Source organism: Anser cygnoides, chromosome 1, assembly GCF_040182565.1.
Source record: "Anser cygnoides isolate HZ-2024a breed goose chromosome 1, Taihu_goose_T2T_genome, whole genome shotgun sequence".
Lineage (NCBI taxonomy): Eukaryota > Metazoa > Chordata > Aves > Anseriformes > Anatidae > Anser > Anser cygnoides.
Genome location: NC_089873.1, coordinates 138,642,771 through 138,666,539, shown reverse-complemented (window position 1 = coordinate 138,666,539; position 23,769 = coordinate 138,642,771). Strand labels below are relative to the sequence as shown.

Sequence of the window (23,769 nt, the reverse complement as noted above, 5' to 3'; positions counted from 1 at the left end):
AAGTTGAATATGAGCCAGCAGCGTGCCCTGGCAGCCAAGAGGGCCAACCGTATCCTGGGATGCATCAAGCACAGCATCGCTAGTCAGTCGAAGGAGGTGATTGTCCAGCTCTACTCTGCGCTGGTGCGGCCTCACCTCGAGTCCTGTGTGCAGTTCTGGGCACCACAGTACAAAAAGGACATTAAACTGTTGGAGAGTGTCCAGAGGAGGGCGACGAAGATGGTGAAGGGCCTAGAGGGAAGGCCCTAGAGGGGCCTAGAAGGAGGAGCGGCTGAGGTCACTGGGCCTGTTCAGCCTGGAGAAGAGGAAGCTGAGGGGGGACCTCATCGCAGTCTACAGCTTCCTCGCGAGGGGGAGTGGAGAGGCAGGTGACCTGTTCTCCATTATCACCAGTGATAGGACCCGCGGGAATGGTGTTTAGCTGAGGCAGGGGAAGTTTAGGCTGGACATCAGGAAGAGGTTCTTCACCGAGTGGGTGGTCGCACACTGGAACAGGCTCCCCAGTGAAGTAGTCACTGCACCAAGCCTTTCTAAATTTAAGAAGTGATTGGACTGTGCACTTAGTCACATGGTCTAAACTTCTGGGTAGACCTGTGCGGTGCCAGAGTTGGACTTGATGATCCTTATGGGTCCCTTCCGACTCGGGATATTCTATGATTCTATGATCCTATGATTCTAAGCAGATTGAGTTGTACCAGTCAGTTAGCACTGGCAATTCAAATGCCAGCAAGATAATGTATAGAGTAGTAACTGATAAATAGAGGCAGTATGCTAAGAATACAGCATGCACTGTACACTTGGCTCTGATAAAATTGAAAAAATACAGAAACATTCTCTTGACCATGTTCCTTCCATATGCATACATACACACATCACACTCACAAACTTTAACTAATTGATACATTTCACTTTGGTGAAACCTATAACAGGGTACACTTATGTCTAAGTTGCTTGTGTCTTCCAGTCTCTCCACCTCACAGTGAAAGAATCAAAATGTGGACTCACATTTGACCTAAATACTGAAGGCCAGGCTTGTCTGCCCTTCTTGATCAAGGCTGTTTCTGACCTAAACTGCTGTTGCTGGTATAATAATCTGGTTTGAAATATGATTGTGACTTCTTTAAATGTGATGGAAAAACACGCGAAGTTTAAGCTATACCTGACAAGCTGCTCTTTGGCCAAAGTATCTCCTTTTGCCAGAGCAGGGATAGACGGAAAATAATAGGTCGAGAAAAGTATGTTTTGCCAGCATCTAATCTGAGTTTGACCATTTGGGATCTGTTGAGAAAGAGACAGTCATCTCTAAAGGAAGGATTCATCCTGTCTTGGACATCTGTTTAAGATTGGAATGAAGTGCTCCCTGAAGGTCTTCTCGCAGTATCTCAGGTCCCCAGCCAGATATGTTTGATTAAATGCTTAAATTTGAAAAAGCTAAAAATAACGGAAATATATTCCATCCATAATAAAGACTAGGTCTTCAAAGTAGAGAGGGAGGTGCATGACTTGAATTATATTAGTGCAGATAAAGCTGAAGACCTGCCCTGAGTTAAACAGATAAAGCAGAAGACCTACCCTGAGTCAAACCAGTTTGAAAACCACAAATATTTCTCATTAAAAGTAGGTTGTGTGTACTGTAGATGGCAGTACACACAACCTGATCAGCCTTCATGCAGAGTCCTAGGTATCAGGGTTGTTTTGCTTATTCCTTTTATCCTTTTGCAGCTATCTTTTTAAAACAGAGGGAAAGAGCTATTGTGACTTCAGAAGCTAAAGTAAGGTAAACCTAATATCATAGAATCATAGAATGGTCTGGGTTGGAAGGGACCTTAAAGACCATCTGATTCCAACCCCCCTGGCATGGACAGGGACACCTCCCACTAGATCAGGTTGCTCAAAGCCCCATCCAACCTTGCCTTCAACACCTCCAGAGATGGGGCATCCACAGCTTCTTTGGGCAACCTGTTCCAGGGCCTCACCACCCTCAGAGTAAAGAATTTCTTCCTAATATCTAATCTAAATCTACCCTCTTTTAGTTTAAAGCCATTACCCCTTGACCTATCACTAAAGTCTCTGACAAAAAATCCCCACCCCAGCTTTCCTGTAGGCCCCCTTTATGTACTGTAAGGCCACTGTAAGGTATCCCCAGAGCCTTCTCTTTTCCCGGCTGAAACACCCCAACTCCCTCAGCCTGTCTTCATAGGAGAGGTGCTCCAGCCACTTGGTCATCTTTGGAGCCCTCCTCTGGACTCACTCTGATACCTCCACGTCCTTCTTTTGCTGGGTGCCTCAGAGCTGAATGAAGTACTTCAGGTGGGGTCTTATGAGAGCAGAGCAGAGGGGGAGAATCATCTCCCTTGACTTGCTGGCCACACGTCTTTTGATGGAGTGCAGGATACGGTTGGCCTTCTGGGCTGCAAGAGCACATTGCCAGCTCACATCAAGCTTCTTGTCAACCATATCTACGTAGTCAACTAATGTTCAGGAAGGAACATAAATGTACAGTAATACTTTTAGCTCTAAATCCTTATGTGCTGTATGTATATGGCCGAAGTACACACTCAGAGTTGAAAGCATGATAATAGCTACTCGTGATAGGGCTTTATGAATCAGGCATAAAAAGAAAAAAAAAAAAAAAAAAAAGATTTTGATTCCAGAACCCTATGCATATACAAAGTGGAGAGGAAAAGAAGTCTCTCCCTGTGCACTGTATTGTTCAGTGACTCATCAGGTTGTGCCACATGAATACCAGAAGGTGCAGTGTTGTGAAGGTAACCGTGTCATTCACAGGAGCAATCCAGGTAAGATGAGTGAGATTTTATAAATACTTAAATCGCCAAACTAAGGATTGTACAGTTTAGATTTCAGATAATTATATTTCATTGTGTAAGTATTACAAATTAATCCACTGTTGGATTAATAGGTCTGGGTTAGGTTTAGAATAATGTTCTTGTTTTAAGGAATATTTATGTTGCTTTGTAGATGTATTGGTCAAGTGTTTCCCATAAAGCTCCAGATACTGATTTTGTTATTATTTTTCATTTCAAAATTTGCACTTTAGGATTCCGTGCAACTAATGTTATAATTTTTGTGTTTTATGTGGTCTGCCTCTGGAATTTGCCATGTGTGTGTGGGTGAACTGTGTGTATCAACCAAAACTGAGGTCTCTTGTAAGCAAAGCAATTTTGATTTAAAAGAATTATTCTATTTTTGGATAAAGTTACTTTAATCTAGAAGTTCTCTATTTTACTTTAAATCCTTCCACTGGTTTTGGGCTTCAAGCACTGCAAGCCAAAACTATATAAAAGATGTGTATATAAAATTTATTTTAAGGAACAATGTAATATTCACTGAGGTCTGATTTCACTATATGAAATCTGGATTCCAGATGTGTTCAGCTAATGTGTGGTACTTCTCCACCTCACTCAGCAAACATATGTTCTGATTCTTTCATTATACCAGTTCTATATCCTCACCAAGAAAGGAATTTGTAAATTCACGATACTTGTTTCCTAAATGCCTTCTGTAATGACTTTTAGCTGAAGTAGTAATTCTTCCTGTCCTTTTTGTGAAAATGGGTCTGGACCATGACTGATGGGATGAAGTGCTTTGCCTTCTCTCAGAGAAGGTGTCTGACCATCTAGGAGAAAAATAAGTAAGCTGATTCCTGTTTTTCTCTTTGCACTCAAGTCAGAGAAGGAGTTGTCATTACAGGAGCAGACATTACTGAAACCTGATTCAGTACCTCCTATCTACCATTGATCTTCTCCCTGCTGATTTGCCTAGTTACCAGACTAATATTTACCAGGGGAAGAGCGTTGATGTTCACAGGTAAGGTGACCCTTACCTTCTGTGAAAAACAAAACAAAACAAAAAAAGAAAACAAACAAACAAAAACACAACACTGTGTCAAGAAAGGTAACACTACCTAGTAAAGTTGTTTTTTTGTTTTTGCTTTGTTTTGTTTTGTTTTGTTTTGTTTTCCTGAATTTATGAACCTGGTCTTATGGCAAACACAGTCAATGAAAGTCTTTTCATTGCTCAGGTTTTTCCAGCTTGTGCTCTTGAGATCCTCCTTGGAAAGAAAGGAGAAAGAGTGCAGTCTTCCCCCCTGTGATAAGAGAGACATGTTGCCAAAAAAAAAAAAAAAGGCATATTCATTTGAATCAATACTATGCAAAGATGTTTATCTAATTTAGAATCATAGAATATCCTGAGTTGGAAGGGACCCATAAGGATCATTGAGTCCAACACCTTAGTTACTGAATGTTTCAAAAAATTTCACAAACAAAATTTTTATATTCGTCCCTAAAATAATACAAAAGTTGTTATATCGAGTGAAATTAAATATTGCCTTCAACCAAAATTGTTTTGAACATGAAGAAATTTTCCAGAAAGGAAAGCAAGGATTTTTCAGGTTGCTTCCCAGCCCTCCAAAGAATTAAGTCCATCATTAACTTAAGTCCATACATTTACTTGTATTGCCCTCCTACACAAACATGTCTTCCTTGCAAGATCAAGGCCCTATATTTCTTTTGTAGTCAAACAAACACTGTCTTAGCTAACAATTCAAATAGCCTGCCCCGGTTATATACCTCAAAATGAACTTGCATGGATACAGCTTCATCGAATTAGAGAGAACAATTTCTTCAAAAAGATAGGGAAAAATAAATATCAATAGTTAGTCAGTTCTGAACTTTTAATTCTCTGAGTTATATTTATTCAAAAAATTATGATACATCAACAATATTGTTTTCTTTACCTTGTCTAAGGTTTTCTGCTTTTGCTAACTACAAAGGAATAAGTCCATCACATTAAAAGACCTAATGTCTTCACACATGACTGTTTCTAGTTAATGTCTACTTACACAATGAAGTACCTCAGAAAATTATTTTTGGAACTTTAAAGAACCCTTGTGAGTTTCTGCTGCTGTTTCCATAAACATTTGCTGCTTCCATCATTTCTTATTTCTGCAATCAGATATTGAATAGTTGGCATGGGATTTGTATGAAGAACCCGTCCGAAGGGAGTGGTTTATTGGACATTATTTGGAAGCTACTGCAGCATTATAGGAGAGAAACTCTTAATTCTGTCTTGACTCAAGTGGACTCCAATATTTGATCATACTGTTTGGGCTGCTGTAATTTTACTGGGCTGAAGATCAGTAGTAGTTAGAGACAAACTGCAAGGCAGTGTTTGTGCCTTTTTGAGCTCATTTTGAGTTGCACAATGTAAGAGACTATTTGGATCAGACAAACTCCAGTATCAGCCTTTCTTAGATCAGTCAGAATATTGTCCAGCTAACAGAAAGTTAACACTTGCATGTAAATAAAGAAAGCATATCACTCCTACAGGTCTTCTAATTCAAATTCCTTCAAATGTCCCTGTTGTTGAATGTTGTCTCCATTCTCTTCTAGTATTCCCAGAATAACCTCTGAGTGCATTTCCATTTGCATTGAAGTTTGTTTCTGTTGGATAAAAAATTTGTTATGCACAACATCTGCATTCAATGGTATTACAAATTCCGCTTGAATTTTATTACAAGCATGATACCTATTTGATTTATCTGGGATTAGTACAGATTACTTCCTCTGTCATGATAACTGAGATACAGAGATCACATTAGTTACCCTCTCCCTATAATAGGTGATCATAAACAAATTTGCTTCACTGTTCTGAGCCCTTGTTTTGTTGCTTGTTGCCTTGAAGGATGATATAACTGTGTGCCTAGAGTTTATGTCAAAGTCACACTCTAGCTTTCAGTGGTTGTATTTATGTGTTGGTAAAACAGATTATCTCAGCACCATTCTTTGCAATCTTCTTAACCTTTACATTATGTCCAAAGCCAAAGTCACTGCTATTTCAGGTGTCAGCAGTATCTGAGGTACTGATCTGTTCCATATGTTTTATTCAATTTCTCTTTCCTAGATGTGCCATCAACACTCAGCCACTTGTAGTAATCATCTAGACGATAACTACATAGATATGCTGAGGTCTTCCTGTCAAAAGTGTGTGTGGTGTTTTGTAATAGTTTGGGGACAGAGATGTCTTCTTTCTCAGTCAGTAATATTTGATAAATTTTTTCAGGTGGTCATTAATTGTTCTATTTTTTGTTTTATATAGTGAACAAAAAAGATGTCTGAAGAGTAGTGCATGCAGTTCAATGGTTGGGGGAGATACAGAATGTATGTTTGATGATAATTTTGTCTTTACATTCTGGTAGTCCATATGTGATAATCACAAGGGGTATTTTTAGTTATTTTGCATACCATTGCTCGTGAAAAGTGTGCCAAAGGATTTTTGCATAGAAGAGGTGGCAAATATGACACCTTTAGGTCAAATTCAATCAAACAATTTTGGCCAGAAATGTCATAGAAATGACTTTGAATCTTGAGAATGAAAGACTTGTCTTGAGTACAGTTCTGGAGCTCTCTTGGGCTTTTCTTTTCTGAGAAGATGACTATAAAGTAGAGGAGCACAGATTACTCTTGGGAGCCAGCCCGAGGCTTGTGGAATGAACTCCAGGTGTGAGTTTAAAACACATGCCATTTCTGATATCATCAGGCATACAGACAACAATTTCTTCATATGTTTGCCTTGAAGAGACTCGAGGAGAGGAGAGGAGACTCGAGGAGAGGAGACTCGAGGAGAGGAGAGGAGACTCGAGGAGAGGAGACTCGAGGAGACTCGAGGAGAGGAGAGGAGACTCGAGGAGAGGAGACTCGAGGAGAGGAGAGGAGACTCGAGGAGAGGAGACTCGAGGAGAGGAGAGGAGAGGAGAGGAGACTCAAGAGGAGAGGAGAGGAGAGGAGAGGGGAGGGGAGGCGAGGCGAGGCGAGGCGAGGCGAGGCGAGGCGAGGCGAGGCGAGGCGAGGCGAGCAGTCTCACTTCCCTTGTCTTACAATCTACTTGTGATTCATGAATTTAGATGGTCCACAATTTCCGTCAGGGTTTGTGGTTATGCTTGTATATTTATATTTTAATTAATTAATTAATTAAAAAAAAAAAAAAAAAACAGCATTGAAAGGCACACTTTTTTTTCCCCTGGGAGAAGAGAAGGTGGCATAGGAGCTTACACTGGCAATTGCCAGTTACATTCCTGAATACAGTAATAGAAAATTTTAAGATATTGTAGTATAAGTACAGCAATAGAGTTGAGTAGGACAGTAAAATGAATGAAACAAATCAAAAAAGGTGCTGAAACAAATGTTTCAGGATGGAGAAATTCCTCATAACAGTTTTCTATTTCAATGATATGTCCCCAAAACACACTGTTAAGGCACACCTGCACCTTTCCATCATGTGTTGCAGAAGAACCAGGTAAGAGACAATCTTACTGTGCTTCCTAGAGCACAGTTTACTGTGTAGCTTCACCAAAGTTATAGAGATCTAGACTACTGTCTGACTAAAGCATTTTTTCCTCTAACTCACACAATCACAGGCAGTAATAAAAAGAGTTGAATGTGCCAACTAAGGAGCTCCATTAATTACAGCCACGCAAATATTGGAAATATTTATTTTCTGTTTTGTCCAGTTGACTGAAAATGTTTAACTTGCTGTGAGATAAGGTAGCATCTTAACTTCCATTAGCATATCATCTTTTCCAGAGTAAATATCTCTGGACATGATTTATCTTGGAGCAGGTGCTCTCTTGAGGTAGCTTATATTGCATGCATTGCTGAGCTTCCTCTTACTTGCTGTATGTACACGCTTATTATGAAATAGCCAATGATTTGCATTTTGCCACAAAACTCTTTCCTTTGATAACTTGCCCGCATGCTTACACATGTAATACCCCAGAATTGCCTATTCTGCAGGAAGTCATGGTGATTGCTCCTTAAAACATTGGTCCATTGAGTGTGGTTATGCTGAAATCCTTTCTCTCTGAGGCATACCTGACATAATATTCTCTTGAGGACTTTCTCCATCCTTTGTATGGAAATCATTGTCCTGTAAAATGCACAAGCACTCTGTGGGTTTGTTTTCGGTTTTGTTTTTTTGTTTGGTTGGTTGTTTTTTGGGGGCTTCATTACAAGAACTCTGCATACCGTTTTTCCAGTTTTTCTTAATACTGACCTGCTGTTCCAAATGCAATGTTGTGCCACTCTGCTTGCAAGTAATACCATGTGTGTCAGCGTAGTGAGAGAAAAAGTACAGACAAACTCTACCTGGTGGTGAGTCTCTTCTGCAGCTAACCAAGTTTTGATATTATCTGTAGGATGTGGAACAGGCATGGTTAAAACTTCCAGGCATCTATACCTACAAGAGAGCGATACAGACATGCAAGTCTAAAATGTCTGCAGGAATTAAATAATACTTTGCAATAGGTGCACCTGCAATGGACACTGGGTAACAATTTAACTGAGTAAGAAACTTAAACACAGAGAGGAGATAACCACTCAAGTGGAGCATGGTCTGTGACCTGTGTGAAAGAAATTATTAATCTAAGGAACACATCTAAATTTAGATGGTCAGGAACTGCCTAACATCTTTCAGAGATACTGAACTCTTTACACTGACTAGAAAGGGAACTTGAGTATTTTGGGGGAGATTGTTTCCATAGGTGCCAAAAAATTATTAATGATTTAGACATTTAAATTAAACAAACATTAACCATTTCTAAAGCTATACTACATTTTGTTTGTTTGTTTCATTACTGTCATTTTGATCAGCATTCTTCCAACTTTTCTTCTGCCTCGCTGGTTTTAACTAGATTTAAAAGGACTCTATAGATATGCACACACATTTGAATTCCAGGAAAAGCAAGAGCTTATGGCATACTACTATAACAAGTACAAAAAATACTCCTATTTTAATAATTAAAAATACTACCTGTATAATATTATAATCAAAGAAAGAAACATAAAGGACAGGGACAGGCATTACATCAGAGATGTCTTTTAAGTCCTTTGATGAAGTCTAGCACAATTCAAGTTGAGTGTGAGTGGTGTTTGCATAGAACCATGAAAACATTTTGTGCCGTCAGAAAGGATTATCTGTTGGTTTTCAACGCTATGTAAATTTACCACAGAAGAGATCTACCAGCTGAATTACTCTCTTGAGACCAGAAGCAATCCTCATTATCTGACCAGAATATTGTTTTATGTTTAGATGCAGATGGCTTTCAATTACATGTTTTACTTGCACATGGGGAAACATTTGATATTGTATTTTAATGTTAACTCTTTCATAGCCATAGTTACTTGAGTTTTTGTTTATTAAAAGAAAGTAGAGTGTATGGTAACCTCTTTTATCCTAATCAGAAGTTATTTTAGTCATTAATTAATTATTTTACTTTTAACACTGGTTTCATTTAAATATTACATGTTCCAAATACTAAGGTATCTTGAGTTATTTTACTATCCTGAACTTTTTTTTTTTTTCTCAGAAAGCCTTCTCTGTTATGCCAATAGGAAAAATGTGTAACTGAAGAGAAAAGTAGTGGTGTCAAGTCAGTAGGCTGCATTTATTAGTGATGGGTGGATGGCCACTAATGGTACAGCAATGCAAATTCCTTCTGTCAGCATGACTTTCACTTTTTTTTTTTTTTTGTAATCTGTTCATCTTAGGGGAAAAGAATGTTGTAGGCAATACCCATGAATTACGAAATGAACTTGGGCAACATGGGAAATGCAATTCGTCTTTGGTGTGATTAGTGCTGGTGGCCTGACAGCAGAACTCACAAGACCATGGGGCAAAATCACAGTGAGAGACAGCAGTCAGACTAAGGTGGAAAAATGTCATCTACAGCGGCAGAGATATGGCTGAGATTTGGGCGTGAGACTGGAGCTCCAGGGACTGTGATGGGATCTGTGAGGTACTGCTCAGCAGTAGATGTAGTCTCACATCTAGCACACCTTTGTTAAAGCCACAGCTAGTAATGCACAATGATCTGTTTCTTGTAAACAATAATTCATCTGAGAAGACTGGTGTTTGACTTTAATCCATTGTGTATGGTTTGCTGACCCTTACCTTCATCTCTCTTTTTCCCTGACCTCTCTCATACCAGCAGTTTATATTACCTTCCAGAAATGTATATTACCTTCTACACGCACATATCAGCAAACCTCCAAGGAAAATTAGAAGGCAAAGCAATGTGAGGCTTAGCAGCATGATGTCCACTGTCTTTTCTTAGAAAGAAGAAAGATAATGTTAATAATGTGGGAAAGAGAATTTCATAAATGGATGAATTATATATTAATGACTCATAAGTATTGCACCATCCTGAACTGCTAAAGATTTAAAGAAATATTTCACCAAGCTTTTTAGGTGGAACAAGGGCTTCTGCCTTCGGGATTGTTCTTTCCTCCTCCTTTTAGCCCTCAGCTTTTGCTGCTATCGCAATCCCCATGTTCCTCTGCACAAATGGACTCCATCCCTTCCTTTCCCTGGATTTCTCTCACACTGTGCATGGCCTGTCCTTTCACTGGACGTTTCCATTGAGCCCTGATTTCTCTGGATATCAGGCTCCATTTGTTCATCTGTCATTGACACTCCTGCTGCCCCAGCTGCTCCTGGATTCCTGCTGTTGCCACCTCCCATCTCCACACACCATAAGACCCATGCTGCTGCCTCCTCACCCCTTCACAGCTGCAACTGATTTAAGGTAAAATGAAAATAAAAGCTTTTTGTCAAACAAAATATTCTCTCTGACTCAAGAAGCAACATTTGTTTTTCATTATACTTATCTTTTTAAACCACATTAGGCTAAGTCCTAAAGAAATGCAAGTAAACATTTTGAAATACATATTTCTACTGTTCAGAAAATATTGTTTTGTACCTTGCATTCATTCCTCTAAAATACCCCAAATACCAAAATAACAAAGTCTTTGATAGACTCAAAAATGCATTTTTTGGCAAATTTTATTTTTGTTTGATACCTAGCTTTAGAACCATGACTATTTTGGATTCCTTTGAACTAAGTACTTTGAAGAAAAACAGGTAGGAACAGCTCTTAAAATGTTAGTGGTCCTAGGCCAGTTAAACAATGGTTTTAGGACCAATCTAGATCAAATTCAAAGAACAAAAGATTTGAATAAAATTTCTGGTTTGAATCCACTTGCAGTTAAAAACAAGGAAATGAATTTCCACAAATTTGATGTAAAACCAAGAAAAAGCTCTCAAACCTCTGTGTAAAACTAAGTATAAGAACAACCTTTATGTTCTACTAAAATACTAACCTATTCTTTATTCATTTTAAGCTGAAAACAGAGTTTTCCCCTTGTCTTTTGTGTGCTCAGAAAACATGTTCTGAACAATTTCTGGACTGTGTAACATTAATTCTTTATTTTGAGGTGACTGTTCTGCAACCTTCTGTTGCTAACCCTGTATCACGTACACACTCAAGAGAAGAGGAAGCACTGGTCTTTATATAAACCAAACCACAAAGACATTCGGTCTTCTTGCTTTCTTAACTCATACATTTTGAAAAGGTGAAAGAAAAAGAAGCACTTATTCTTTTAGATAGACCTTTTTAAGTTTTGTTGTTGTTGTTTTATTTTTTATTGATTGATTGATTGATTTTGTTTTGCTATTTTGTTTTTCTCTTTTTTTTTTTTTTCAAATGCAAATGTATAAACTTAGTCACAAACAACAGTGGCTTGGCCTGCAAAATTCAGAACACCTCTGAATTACTATTAACTTCAAAGTGATCTATGAATGCTCAGAAGCTCTAAAAATTAGACCAATTATTTCAAGTTTCTATATATGAATAAAGCTGATCAAACATTTCTCTTTCAGCAGAAAGTTTCTATACTGAACAGTTCAGTTTAAATTGTTTTATTTTTCAAGGGCATATGCTAATTTTGATGGAAAATGAATGTGTTTCCCATGAGAAAATTAACAAATTCTTTTCATGTCAAATGAACATTTCTGAACAAATATTTTAGTTATGTCTTGAATTATGTTATTTCATTTTGAAGTTTCAGCGTTTTTAAGTACAGGATGAAATGCCTCTTAAAAATGCATTCTTAAAGAAATGTAACATAACTTCCAGATGAAACATCAGAATGTCATGTGGAAGTAAACAAAAAGCAGGTCAGTCCACATTGCTTCAAAACTTTCAGCAGAAAAAATGACACATTCCAAAATAAAATACTGAATGGATGTTTTTCCTTTCAAGTTACTACACAGGAAGTCTCAATATTTTAAAAATAACTGTGTCTGTGAAATTAGGTATGTGACTTGCATGAAATTACCATGAATTATACTAATAATAACAGTTCAATAAATAAATAAATAAATAAATAAATAAAATCTAGGCAGCATTAAAATGCACTACATAATGTCTACTTATTATATGTATTCCCAATTAAAAGCAGCCAAAATCATTTCAACAGAATACAAAATAAAATGGACAGAAAACTCTTTCTAGGCATCAACATAGATGCTTAAAGAAGTTTGCCTGAGCATGTGATCCTTCAGTGTAATGTATTCCACAGATTCATTTTACAAAAGCCACTAATCCTCTCTGAATACAGGAAGGAAGAAGGGAAATTGGTATATTACATGAACTTGTGCATATGTGCAGTATGCTCCAGAGGTAAATCAACTTGCTGCACTGAACACGTGGAGATATGACATATTATATGCAATGGCAGTCTTTTCTTCCACAAACTTTTCTGAAGGAAAGGAAACAAGCTGTGATTGTTAAGCTCCAACAACAGCTGTAGAGAAAGTTGGGAAACCAGTGGTGTTGAAAACAGTCGGACAGCTGCAGCTGCTGAAAGCAAGGCTTGGTAGGCTGGAATCAGGGTGGATGACTGCTCAACTCCATTTCCTTCTTCTGGTGAGGGGCTGGCAGAGAATGAGTAAACCTACATTTCCCTACTAGGAAAAGCCCTTCTAATTTCCCCTCCCTCCACTGTCTACACATCAGCCTGACATGAGGCACCAGGAAGACCTCTCTGCATGCTAATGTCCAAAGCTCATGCTCTCTTCGATGAGAAGAAAGAAACATTTCCAAAGGCCAATTCAAATATCTGATGGGCTGAAATGTGTCCTCTCCTTCACCATAGTGAGCACATGAAGCTCCTCTCTCTGAGTATTTCAGAAATGAAATGCTTCTGAAATGAAGTGAATGAATCTGGACCGCAGAGATGGTAGCTGAGAGGTGCCAACAGAATAGTGGGATGTGGCAAGGCATTTGGTGGAGTAGACAGACTGCATCATATAAACCCTATGACTGAATTTACATTCAATCCATTGCAAAAATATCAATGTCTGGCCTTGTATTACCTGTCTCTTCAAATAAACATGTATTTGAAACTCAATGAATCAAAAAGACATATGCGAAAAATACAGTCTGTTGCATTAAATATTTATCTTGTATCATTTTATTAACAATAGTATTGAACAGTTTTTCATGTCAACATGCAGAGACAAGTCTATCTACATTACGTAAATATTGAGTGTTACTCATTCCATTATCCAGCTTCCCCTTTACCCAACCTGACATTATGAAGCTGCTGTACCTGGAGGCATTTTTCTAATCATGGAAAGCACAAGAGTCACTTGTTAGCATATGAATGTTAAAATCTAGTCATAGGAGGTGAAGGAAAAAACATGGTTCTTGTTTAATTTGTACTAAAGCAAACTGGGAGCCAGAGCACATATATTTGAATGTGAGTGTAACTACTTCCTATCTCTGTCAGATGAGAAATTATTCTCCTGATACAGTAATAGAAATATGTTAAATTTAGTCCTTAGGGACTACATGATTTGATGAGCTTTATGACATTCATGTGTTTCTTAGCTTACTGTCTTCAGCTGAAAGCATCCGTAAAGATGTCCATTGCAGAACAGGCAGGGGGATGTTGTGAGCCATGCAGCTGCTGACCATTTTTGTTTTCTAAAGGCTGCCAAAAATCACACTGGGAGAACAGTCCTGTGCTATTAACCCATTAGATCAACCCATTAGATCAAAGAGTACATCTCCCCACAGCATGTAGAGTTGTGTAACCTGGTGCATGGCATGGACTTCCACATACTGCTACAGTACAGTAATAATAATACAGTACAGCAAAAAGAACAGAAAGTAAATATGCTAAATGATACTAACATATAATGATAAGAGTTATGAATGATAAATACATGATAACTTACCATCATGAATAATCACTGGTTCACTCCAGTCACTCCATATCTTGTTTCTTATGCATACTTCTTTCTTTGCCCTCACTTGCGCTGTACATTTCTTTGCTGGCCTGTGAAGTGGATACTCATATTTCTCTGCAGCAACATCTACAATCTATCAAGACAGGTTTAAGGGGTTATTTTAGGTGATTTCACATTGCAATTGAAACAGATAAAAGTCTATGGATGTCAAATACTACTTAACTACAATGTTACTTATATATCAAGCTTAGTAAAAAGAGATTTTTAGAAAAAAGTGTTTATATCAGACACAATCTGTCTTTTAGCTGGCATGTATTAAAACTCAACTCAGGTTTAAAAATTAGGAGGTTAAAACTGAAAAGATGGAAGGAAGTATCAGCTGTGTTTGAATGGTCAGAATCTGAAAGCACTTATTCCTTTTTTTTTTCTCTCACACCAAATATAGGATGAATACAGTAATAATGAATCCACAAGTTTCAAAGGTTTTGTTGTGGTTAGGGTGCTGTCTTTAGTTTTCTGCTAGAAAAAAGCTTTCAGTTTTCAACTGTCTAATGGTGAGGGTTGTCCATTATTTTAGTGACTATTTTGAAACATCTTTAATTGTGTCTATAAATGAAAGCATGTCACTTCGAAAGATAAAACATATACAAGGTTCACCACAGTCTATAACAGAGGGTTCTCAAAATCATTCACCGACTTTGAAAACTGGAGCTAGGTGAAATAACCAAACAATGCTAAAAATTAAGAAAGAAAGAAAAAAAAAAAGAGAAGGCAAAAAGGCAGGAAGCTTCTGCTCAGAAAAGTTAGCATTAATGTTAGGAATTGGCAAAGAAGAATACTCAGTATTTCTGAATATGCATCTCAGAAATAAATGGGCTCAGAATCTGCATCTTTGGAGTTCGGAAAGCATAATGAGGGCAACTTTTAAGAAAAGGTGACCTCCTGCTTTCCTTATACTGATCACAGTATGGATTTGGCTGTGTACCACACAATTTCTTTCTCTTCCTTCACTCTTTGTGACCCTCTTTCCAGATCTGTTGCCAAAAACAGATCCAAAAGTACACATGCTAAGTTTTTCAAAGTAAAAATGTGTGATATGAGGAATTTCAACAGCAAACTACAAGTAAGTATGATGTTTGAGTGCTCACTACATTCTGTGCCTGAAAATTTGTTCCTAAGGAGCCAATAATAAGGTCATGTCATTGTAAGAAATTACCAAAGTGCAAGAATGAAAGACATCTTATAAAATTTTGGAGGCCATCTTATGTCAGTCATGACGTGCAGTAACTTTTGCTCTACCCAGACCATTCTTGGAGGATACTTGTCTAACCTATCATCTGTAACTCAATGCAGAGTCAGCCCAAGCAGGCCTGCAAACCTGTTGCCTTGCTAGAGTTTCCTTGGAATTAGAACAATTCTCCTAACTTTTTGCCTGTTTTTCTTGCTTCAAATTTAGCTAATTACTATTTATCCTACTCACAAGTAGTCATGAGTATGATACTTATGCTCTCATTAATATCCTTTTATGTACCAGAGGAGGGTTCACACAAGTTACTTACAGTCCTTTACTCTAGACGGTGTCCTCCTAAAGCATGTCTTCAAAGCTTCCGCTCATAAAATGTTGACAAAATGAGCAAAAGTTTTGAAAACATGCTCCAGGTGGTGGAGACTGAAGGACAGGTTTAGGGTAAATGTTCTCTGAACTTTCTTACAATGTATTTATATTTTGTGGTGGTGCCCAAAGCACAATTTGAGACTCCAGGTGAAACTTAGCAGCTAGAAGGGAGAATTAGTCATGACCTACGTGTGACATGCCTATCATATATACTTTAATAGCTTTTGACCTTTGTGTAATAACGTAGAATTGTTGACTTGGTTTGTGGTTCAATGTAATCCACAGACCTTTTTTCTTCAGCTTTACTGCCTACACATTAATTCCTTTTTTTTTTTTTTTTCAGATTTAACCTATACATCCTAATCATAGGATTTTCCTTATTACTCAGTTTTGTCTTGTTGATTTAAAACTTACCCAAAACTTCAAATTCAGATTTTATTCCCTATACTGCTTGCTAAGCCTTCTTAGCTTTCAGTCACCTGTAGACTTAACTCTCTACTTTTTAGGTTTATCTCTTTGTATCACAATATTATCTGGGCGATCAGATGCTGGAGAGCAGCCCCACAGACAGGGATCTGGGGGCTGTGGTTGACAGCAAGTTGAATATGAGCCAGCAGCGTGCCCTGGCAGCCAGGAGGGCCAACCGTATCCTGGGATGCATCAAGCACGGCATCGCTAGTCGGTCGAGGGAAGTGATTGTCCCGCTCTACTCTGCGCTGGTGCGGCCTCACCTCGAGTCCTGTGTGCAGTTCTGGGCACCACAGTACAAAAAGGACATTAAACTGTTGGAGAGTGTACAGAGGAGGGCGACGAAGATGGTGAAGGGCCTAGAGGGAAGGCCCTAGAGGGGCCTAGAGGGAGGAGCGGCTGAGGTCACTGGGCCTGTTCAGCCTGGAGAAGAGGAGGCTGAGGGGGGACCTCATCGCAGTCTACAGCTTCCTCGCGAGGGGGAGTGGAGAGGCAGGTGACCTGTTCTCCATTATCACCAGTGATAGGACCCGCGGGAATGGTGTTTAGCTGAGGCAGGGGAAGTTTAGGCTGGACATCAGGAAGAGGTTCTTCACCGAGTGGGTGGTCGCACACTGGAACAGGCTCCCCAGTGAAGTAGTCACTGCACCAAGCCTGTCTAAATTTAAGAAGCGATTGGACTGTGCACTTAGTCACATAGTCTAAACTTTTGGGTAGACCTGTGCAGTGCCAGGAGTTGGACCTGATGATCCTTATGGGTCCCTTCCAACTCGGGATATTCTATGATTCTATGATCTGTACACATGAGTATTCAGGAAGTCACCTCTTCTGGTATTCAGAATAAATAAATATAGACTTACATATTTTAATCATTATCCTCTTAGGTGGATAAATATCAAACAAATATCTACAACCCTGTTTATGGAATACCCTAACACCTCAAGTAATTAAGTCTATCTGACAACAATTAATACCTGGCTTTGACCAGGAAACTGAACTTCAGTCTTGCTCCACTCATCTCTCTCCCATGTCTCCTGTAACACTGCTGCAGGTTTTTTCCTTACCTTTGTGTCTCAATTTTGTGCTACTTTGCTAGGTAACTACCTTTCAACCATTACTACCGTTGATGCTGATTCTCCTCAAATCTGCCTTAAAGCTCCCTCACTTAGCTGGTGCCCTCATATGCTACACTTTATTGTTGGTTGACTCTCTCCTATCTCCCCAACCATCTGATCTGTGAAAAAAGCCCAACAATTTTCCACCAATGTAGGTGTTTATTCTCTTCCACCAGCACCCCAATTTTCCTTTTGTTTCCTTTGCTTTGTTTATATCCTGCATATGTGTACAAAACAGAAGAACAACTCTGTAAGACAAGAAAAATAGAAGAGGTTTACTCCATGTAAATAAAGATGCTGGAAAATCTAATGCATTTGACATTTCCTTCCAGAGGGCAAGAGGTGTTAGGAAGCTGGAAAGGGGCAGCAGCAGCAAACTGCAAACAGCAGAACCCTGCTACTCAACTCAGGCACTTGGGCTGGCAAAGGACCTCTTACTCCTGGCCCTCCCTGCTTCTACTTCACTTGCTCTGGGTCTTGAAATGGCAAAGTAATCTGCTTGCATTGGCAGGAAGGGATCAGAAGTGTTCCAGCACATTTCTGAGCAGCATACCAAGGATCCAGCATGAACCTCCCTTGCTCATTCTGCTTCCAGCTGTTAGAGATTAGGAGCTTAGTGAAAGGGCAAGAGAAAGCCCCCAGATGCATGTAACATGAGTTTTGAAGTGTTATACTTGGGAATGGTTAAGGAGATGATAACTATGTGCTGAGGTGGCCTAGAAGGAGACTACCTGTCTTTCTTCTGGAAAAAAAAAAAAAAAAAAGAAAGAAAAAAAAAAGAGGATTGAGAGGTCTCATATCCACATACAGACCCAAACACCTTTTCCATGTGCTGCAGTGGGGGCATATGAGAAGATCCAATGCAGCTCTGGAAGCTGTTTATGAGGATTAGCTAATAAACTAAACATCTGAACTAATAAACCCTGATGTAATATAGGAAAATAGTGTTATGTGTCCAGTAATGTGTCTACCTTATTGTACTTTTCCTTTCTACTGTGTCTAACAAAGAATGGATATATATTAATTTAGTCATATGTTCTTTCAGACTTTAATAGTCTTATTAGCTTAGATAAGCCTTTTATTGCTACAGTACTGTGCATTCAGGCATGTTAGTTAAGATTTAGGTTCTTGAAGAAAAACACAGCTTAAAAGAGACCTTGAATGAAAACACCAAAGATTCAGAAAATTCACATTCAGACACATATCTGAGCTTTTTAGTATCATATGTTAAGTTCTTGGCCTTCAACTCTTTGGGAGTGCAAATGAGAATCTGCCTGAAAACATTTCAGCTCTTACTGCTATTTAATTTTAAACCACCAGCTGGCAATGCCACCATATTGCCACCATGCTGCATAAGCAAAACTATAATACTGTTCTATTTTTTACTGTTAAAACTAAGAGAAGCTGCTGATACAACATGAATGATCACTAAATATATAATAAAGTATGTAAACAACAGAAGTGATTATTTTAGTGATGTATATAGAAATAACAACATTGACATGTAAATTGTGAGCACCATCCTGCAAGGATTCACATGGATTTCACATGAATAATTCACCGAATATAGCATGAGTTAAGTATGAGAGAAAAACTTTGCAAGGCTGAAACCTAATTACAAATTTTAGCAACAAATTAATATTGCAATTTAAATTAGCAAAGATGTTTTAGTTTTGAGGAGTACATTGAGAGCCAACATAGTTTTATTCTGATGGCAGGAAATCATATGCTTTTAATCAACAGCTTCAGCGTGCTGGAGGGAAGGGATGCCATCCAGAGGAACCTGTGAGGTTCTGAGGCTTGAGAGGTGGGCCTGTGAGAACTTTACACTGTTCATCAAGGCCAATCCAAGGCCCTACACCTGGCTAAGAGCAATGCCAAGCACAAATACAGGCTGGGTGGAGAACGGATTGAAAGCAGCTCTGAGGAGAAGGACCTGGGGGTGTTGGTTAATGAGAAGCTCAACATGAGCCAGCAGTGTGTGCTTGCAGCCCAGAAAACCAACCATGTCCTGGGCTGCATCAGAAGCAGTGTGGCCAGCAGCAGAGCAGGGAGAGGGAGGTGATTCTCCCCCTCTGCTCTCATAAGACCCCACCTGGAGTATTGTGTTCAGCTTTGGGGCACCCAGCAAAAGAAGAACATGGAAGTATTCGAATGAGTCCAGAGGAGGGCTCCAAAGACGATCAAGGGGCTGCAGTACCTCTCCTGTGAAGACAGGCTGAGGGAGTTGCGGTTGTTCAGCCTGAAGAGAAGGCTCGGGGGAGGCCTTACAGCTGTCTTCCAGTATCTAAAGGGGGCCTACAGGAAATCTGGGGAGGGACTCTTTATCAGGGGGTAGAGTGACAGGACAAGGGGGAATGGCTTTAAACTAAAAGAGGGTAGGTTTAGATTAGATATTAGGAAGAAATTCTTTACTGTGAGGGTGGTGAGGCCCTGGAACAGGTTGCCCAGAGAAGCTGTGGATGCCCATCTCTGGAGGTGTTCAAGGCAAGGTTGGATGGGGCTTTGGGCAACCTGGTCTAGTGGGAGGTGTCCCTGCCCATGGCAGGGGGAAGGAACTGGGCGATCTTTAAGGTCCCCTCAAACCCAAACCATTCTGTGATTCTATGATTCTATCATTCTATGAATACTGTCTTTCTACAAGTAATTAATTTCCTGTTAAAATGCAACATTATGCAGCTGCACTTCAAAACAAACACTTTTTCAGTTTCTGTCTAGGTGGGGGAGTGTTTTGAAATATCTACAAGTGTTTTTCAAACAAAATACTTTAGCATCTTTTTTTTTTTTTTTTTTTTTTAAGCAATACATACTTTAGATTCAAAAACTTAATTTGTTTCACTAGGAACATTTCAACAAACACTAAACAAAAGATATAAAGTGTTTCAGTGTTTTTAAATAACATTTAAAAATGTTTAACATCCTTCAGAAAAACTCTGAAAATAGCTGTGAATATTGATACAAGGAAAAGAGCTGCTAAGAGTGAATAAATCTGTATACTATTTCTGTAGAAAAGAAGATAGCTGCAGTTCCAGAACAAATGAGATAAGCTGGAGCCTGACCAATACATATTAGCCAACAACCTTATGGCAAAACATGCCATACAGTGTCTTTACAGTGGAACTGTAGCCATCCAGTTTTTCCTTGTATGAAAAAAATAAGGTCAAATATGCAAGTCTTATCTTTGGACGGAAAAGATATGGGAACAGTGATATTTAGCATCTTTCAATAACATCTTCTTCTGGCTGAAAATTACCTTTCTGAATGAAAGGTTTTTACCCTTTCTTCTGTTTCTCAGTTTTCACAAATTGATGTCTTTTTATCAATAGCAAAACATCACTAATCTGAGTGATGCTAATGTACAATTCAAATTCAAGATGAAAAGAAAAATAAAAAACAAAACAAAACAAAAAAGCAGTCCACTTGAATGCAAAAATGAATCTGAAAAAAACGTCCTAAAATATGTTGATTTTCTTTTTTTGACCAAAAATACAAAAAATGTTGGGCTATTTAAGAATGATCTTAAGGTTTCTTTAAAGTTTGTTTGAGTTTTAATTCCTTTAAGCTCGAAGTATGCCTCATTTTTATATAAATTTTGCTATGGGGAGTAAGTACATTCCCCCCAGAATGATTACCTTATGGCCCGTTATTTTCACTTGATACATGAAGCAGTTGTTACTTGCTGAACCAATGGTAGGCGGGGGTTTCCAGTGAATTTTAATACTTCTGTTTTCAAGGGAAACTGAGACGTTGATCGGCGGGTTGAGTTTCTCTGAAAATAAGCACAGAAAGTTCTTCTGTACCTCATGTTGTTTCTCATATTTATGCTGATGCAAAACAACAACACACTACATCAGTCTTTACAACAGACAACTGCCTATTTGAACTGGAGTTTCCCACAGGCAGAGCAAGCACTCAGTGAACAAGATGATTTCTTTAAAAGTGCTGCTCACTAAGTGCTATCCATTTGTGCCTCAAAATAAAGGGAAGCAGTCTTTTTTTCATATAACTTTCCAGGGAAGGTAACAAGGGTGAGCAGGAGGAGCAGGCCCTTTGTGTTCACTCCCTGAATTCTGGAGGGTGTCGAGAAGACCCCGGAGTAGGCTTTAGGCGGTTTAGGATTATTTCCACTGTGTCTTGTGGGATATCCCACGTCTGTCTATGAGTCCAGTGGTTTAACTTTGAAAAAATGGAGTTTCAGTTCTCACTGACGTGTAGCGGCTTCTGGCAAGTATTATTCACTTTATGAGTTTTGCTACACATGCTTAAAACATCTATTTCTTTTTCAAATGAGCACATGAGCACTTGCTATGGAGGAAATTCTTTCCTTTGGAGCAAGACAGGCTTAGGAGATGTAAACAATAAAAGAATAATTCCCCACCCCACCACTTCCCATCATGAACTGCAAGGCATGCAGCGGCCATGTGTTTTGTGCAGGGATGGTGGGCAGGGTTGGTAGCAAGGGGTGTTTCGTTTCCATGGATTTTAGCATTTGGTTTAGATAACCAGTTTCCAGCATGGCAAGTGCTGGGGCACTGATCTCAGTCAGGTACAGGTGTGTGCTGGAGTGCTCAGGCAGTGTGAGCCCTCTGCAGTTGCTGTTGTGCTGCCACAAAGGGAGGAACCACAGCTCCAGTCCTGCAAAAAAGCTCTCCCAGCAAAGGCATGTATTCACCACAGGGCCACGGGGACAGAACTGGTAAGGCCTGACACTGGCATGGCTGCAGCATGGCACTAAGAAGACAGAGATAGAGACAGAGAAAGAGAGGGAGAGTGGCAACGCTGCTCCTCCATGAAGCAGCTGTATGCGTTTTCCTGCAGTTGCAGCTGCATGAACCTGTCTCATTCTACAAGAGTGTGTGTCATGTTAAGGTTTCCTGTTTGGCTTTTCTTTTTTGTTGCCCATCTCGAGAAGTCTCCTCGCTGAGTAACGAGCCCTAGGCAGGCTCCACAAAGTTAGCAAAAGCTTCTTTCACAACCTCAGGCTTGTAAAGTTGTTCTCTTCTGCCTGCCCCTGAAACTGACCCTATTGGCACAGACCAGCCTTGAGGGTCGAGGTGTACCCCAGCCATGAAAGGTGAGGAAGGTGAACAGCAGCTATTTTGTGTTCGGCCTCTTCAGTGGTAAAAACCTGTTTTCACCTCTGAGATATTATTTCCAGAGCATCTCACCCTGCTGTGAGTGTACCGAGAGTAGGAATGCAGCACTGAAGAGGGCAATTTCTTCAGCCACCTGGGCAGCTAGGGCTGAGTTATCTTGGGCTGCATGCAGCACAGGGCAAGCACAAGTCCTGCTTAGTCAGGAAGCGTGTCATGGTACGTGAAAAGAACTGGGCTTGCAGGGGCTGGCACCCCACAGCACCTCCAGGAGAGTGCCAGGACAAGGTTGGCTGAAGCCCAGCTGGGTGTGCTCCTGTTGAAGAAGGGGAACCAAGCACAAAAGAGCCTTTCTGATGAGTATGGTACAAAGGTTGCAACTGCCTTCTCAGGGGGAGAAGGCAGCACTGACTTGCAACACTAGAGCCTTGCAAGGGAAATGCCGTGACTTGCAACGTGTGGAAAAGCATCACCTGCAAGCACCCTTGGGCTTGCTGCACGCTACCAAAATTAGGCAATGGATTTTAGGAGCAAGGCAGGTTTCTGCTCTACACTGGGACAGGAGGGGAAGCTGTTGGCCGAACCAGCTGTGGCTGGCATGCAGCCATGCTGATGAGTCAATGGAAATGACAAGATGGGCTGGGAGGAAGTGCTGGTGACCTGGCCTCAGCAAAGGCGAGGCAGTGATATAGCTCTGAACAGGAGGGAGGAGATTGTAATGCAGTGCAGAGAGAGAAGCAGGGAAGCATCAGATGCTGTGACCAAATGTACTTCTCTGCTGGGGAGACTAGGGGGTGGGATGGGACCCAGGCAGCCATTTTGGAGGTGAGCTCCTCCCAGTTCAGCTATGAAACACCTAACACAATGTCCTGCAGATGGGGGGGATAGGGAACAACACAACTATTTCCTTGAAAATGTGTCATTTTGCTAAAACAGAACATACTGCTTTTAGTTGGTTCTGACTGCAGTATAATTCTTTTGGTAAAGCCAATAATTATAATGTATGAGAACAAAAGAGAATACTGTATAAGAGTAAAAGAGATCTAGCTCAGGATAGATTTGATAGTTTTTAATGAGTTTTTGCTTTCATTTGAGTTATGCCCAATTCCCATGTCACAGGTCTGAAATATGATCAATACTTTCATGATTTAAAGTATTTGAGTCTGCAATCTGTGCTAAAATTCAGGAGAATTTCTCACTAATGGGATTAATTCAAACATCACAATGAAGTAAGGAAAAATAAACTAATCTGATCATTCAGGACTGTCAGTAGTTAAAAACCACTGGCAAAATAATTTTAACTGAAAAATGCCTTCATAGATAAATAGGTATGTTACTGATACTTGAGAACACTCATATTCTCAGA

The 23,769-nt window shown here is 39.6% G+C and overlaps 1 protein-coding gene across 3 annotated transcripts in view; it reads right to left on the bottom strand.

Moving 5' to 3' along the window:
- Positions 1-435: 435 nt before the first annotated feature.
- The window catches only part of LOC106035751 (interleukin-5 receptor subunit alpha-like), a 47,239-nt gene continuing 23,905 nt past the window's right edge, over positions 436-23,769 (bottom strand). For 2 of the 3 annotated variants that reach the window (XM_013180791.3, XM_048081158.2), the window contains 4 exons: positions 20,943-21,079; positions 14,101-14,245; positions 10,040-10,127; positions 5,693-8,256 (listed from right to left, as the gene is read on the bottom strand). In XM_013180791.3, coding sequence (XP_013036245.2) covers positions 7,659-8,256; positions 10,040-10,127; positions 14,101-14,245; positions 20,943-21,079 — 968 coding nt within the window. In that variant the 3' untranslated portion in view covers positions 5,693-7,658. Of the gene's footprint in view, positions 5,466-5,692; positions 8,257-10,039; positions 10,128-14,100; positions 14,246-20,942; positions 21,080-23,769 lie in introns of those variants that run through there. The other variant, XM_013180792.3, reaches the window with a different exon arrangement.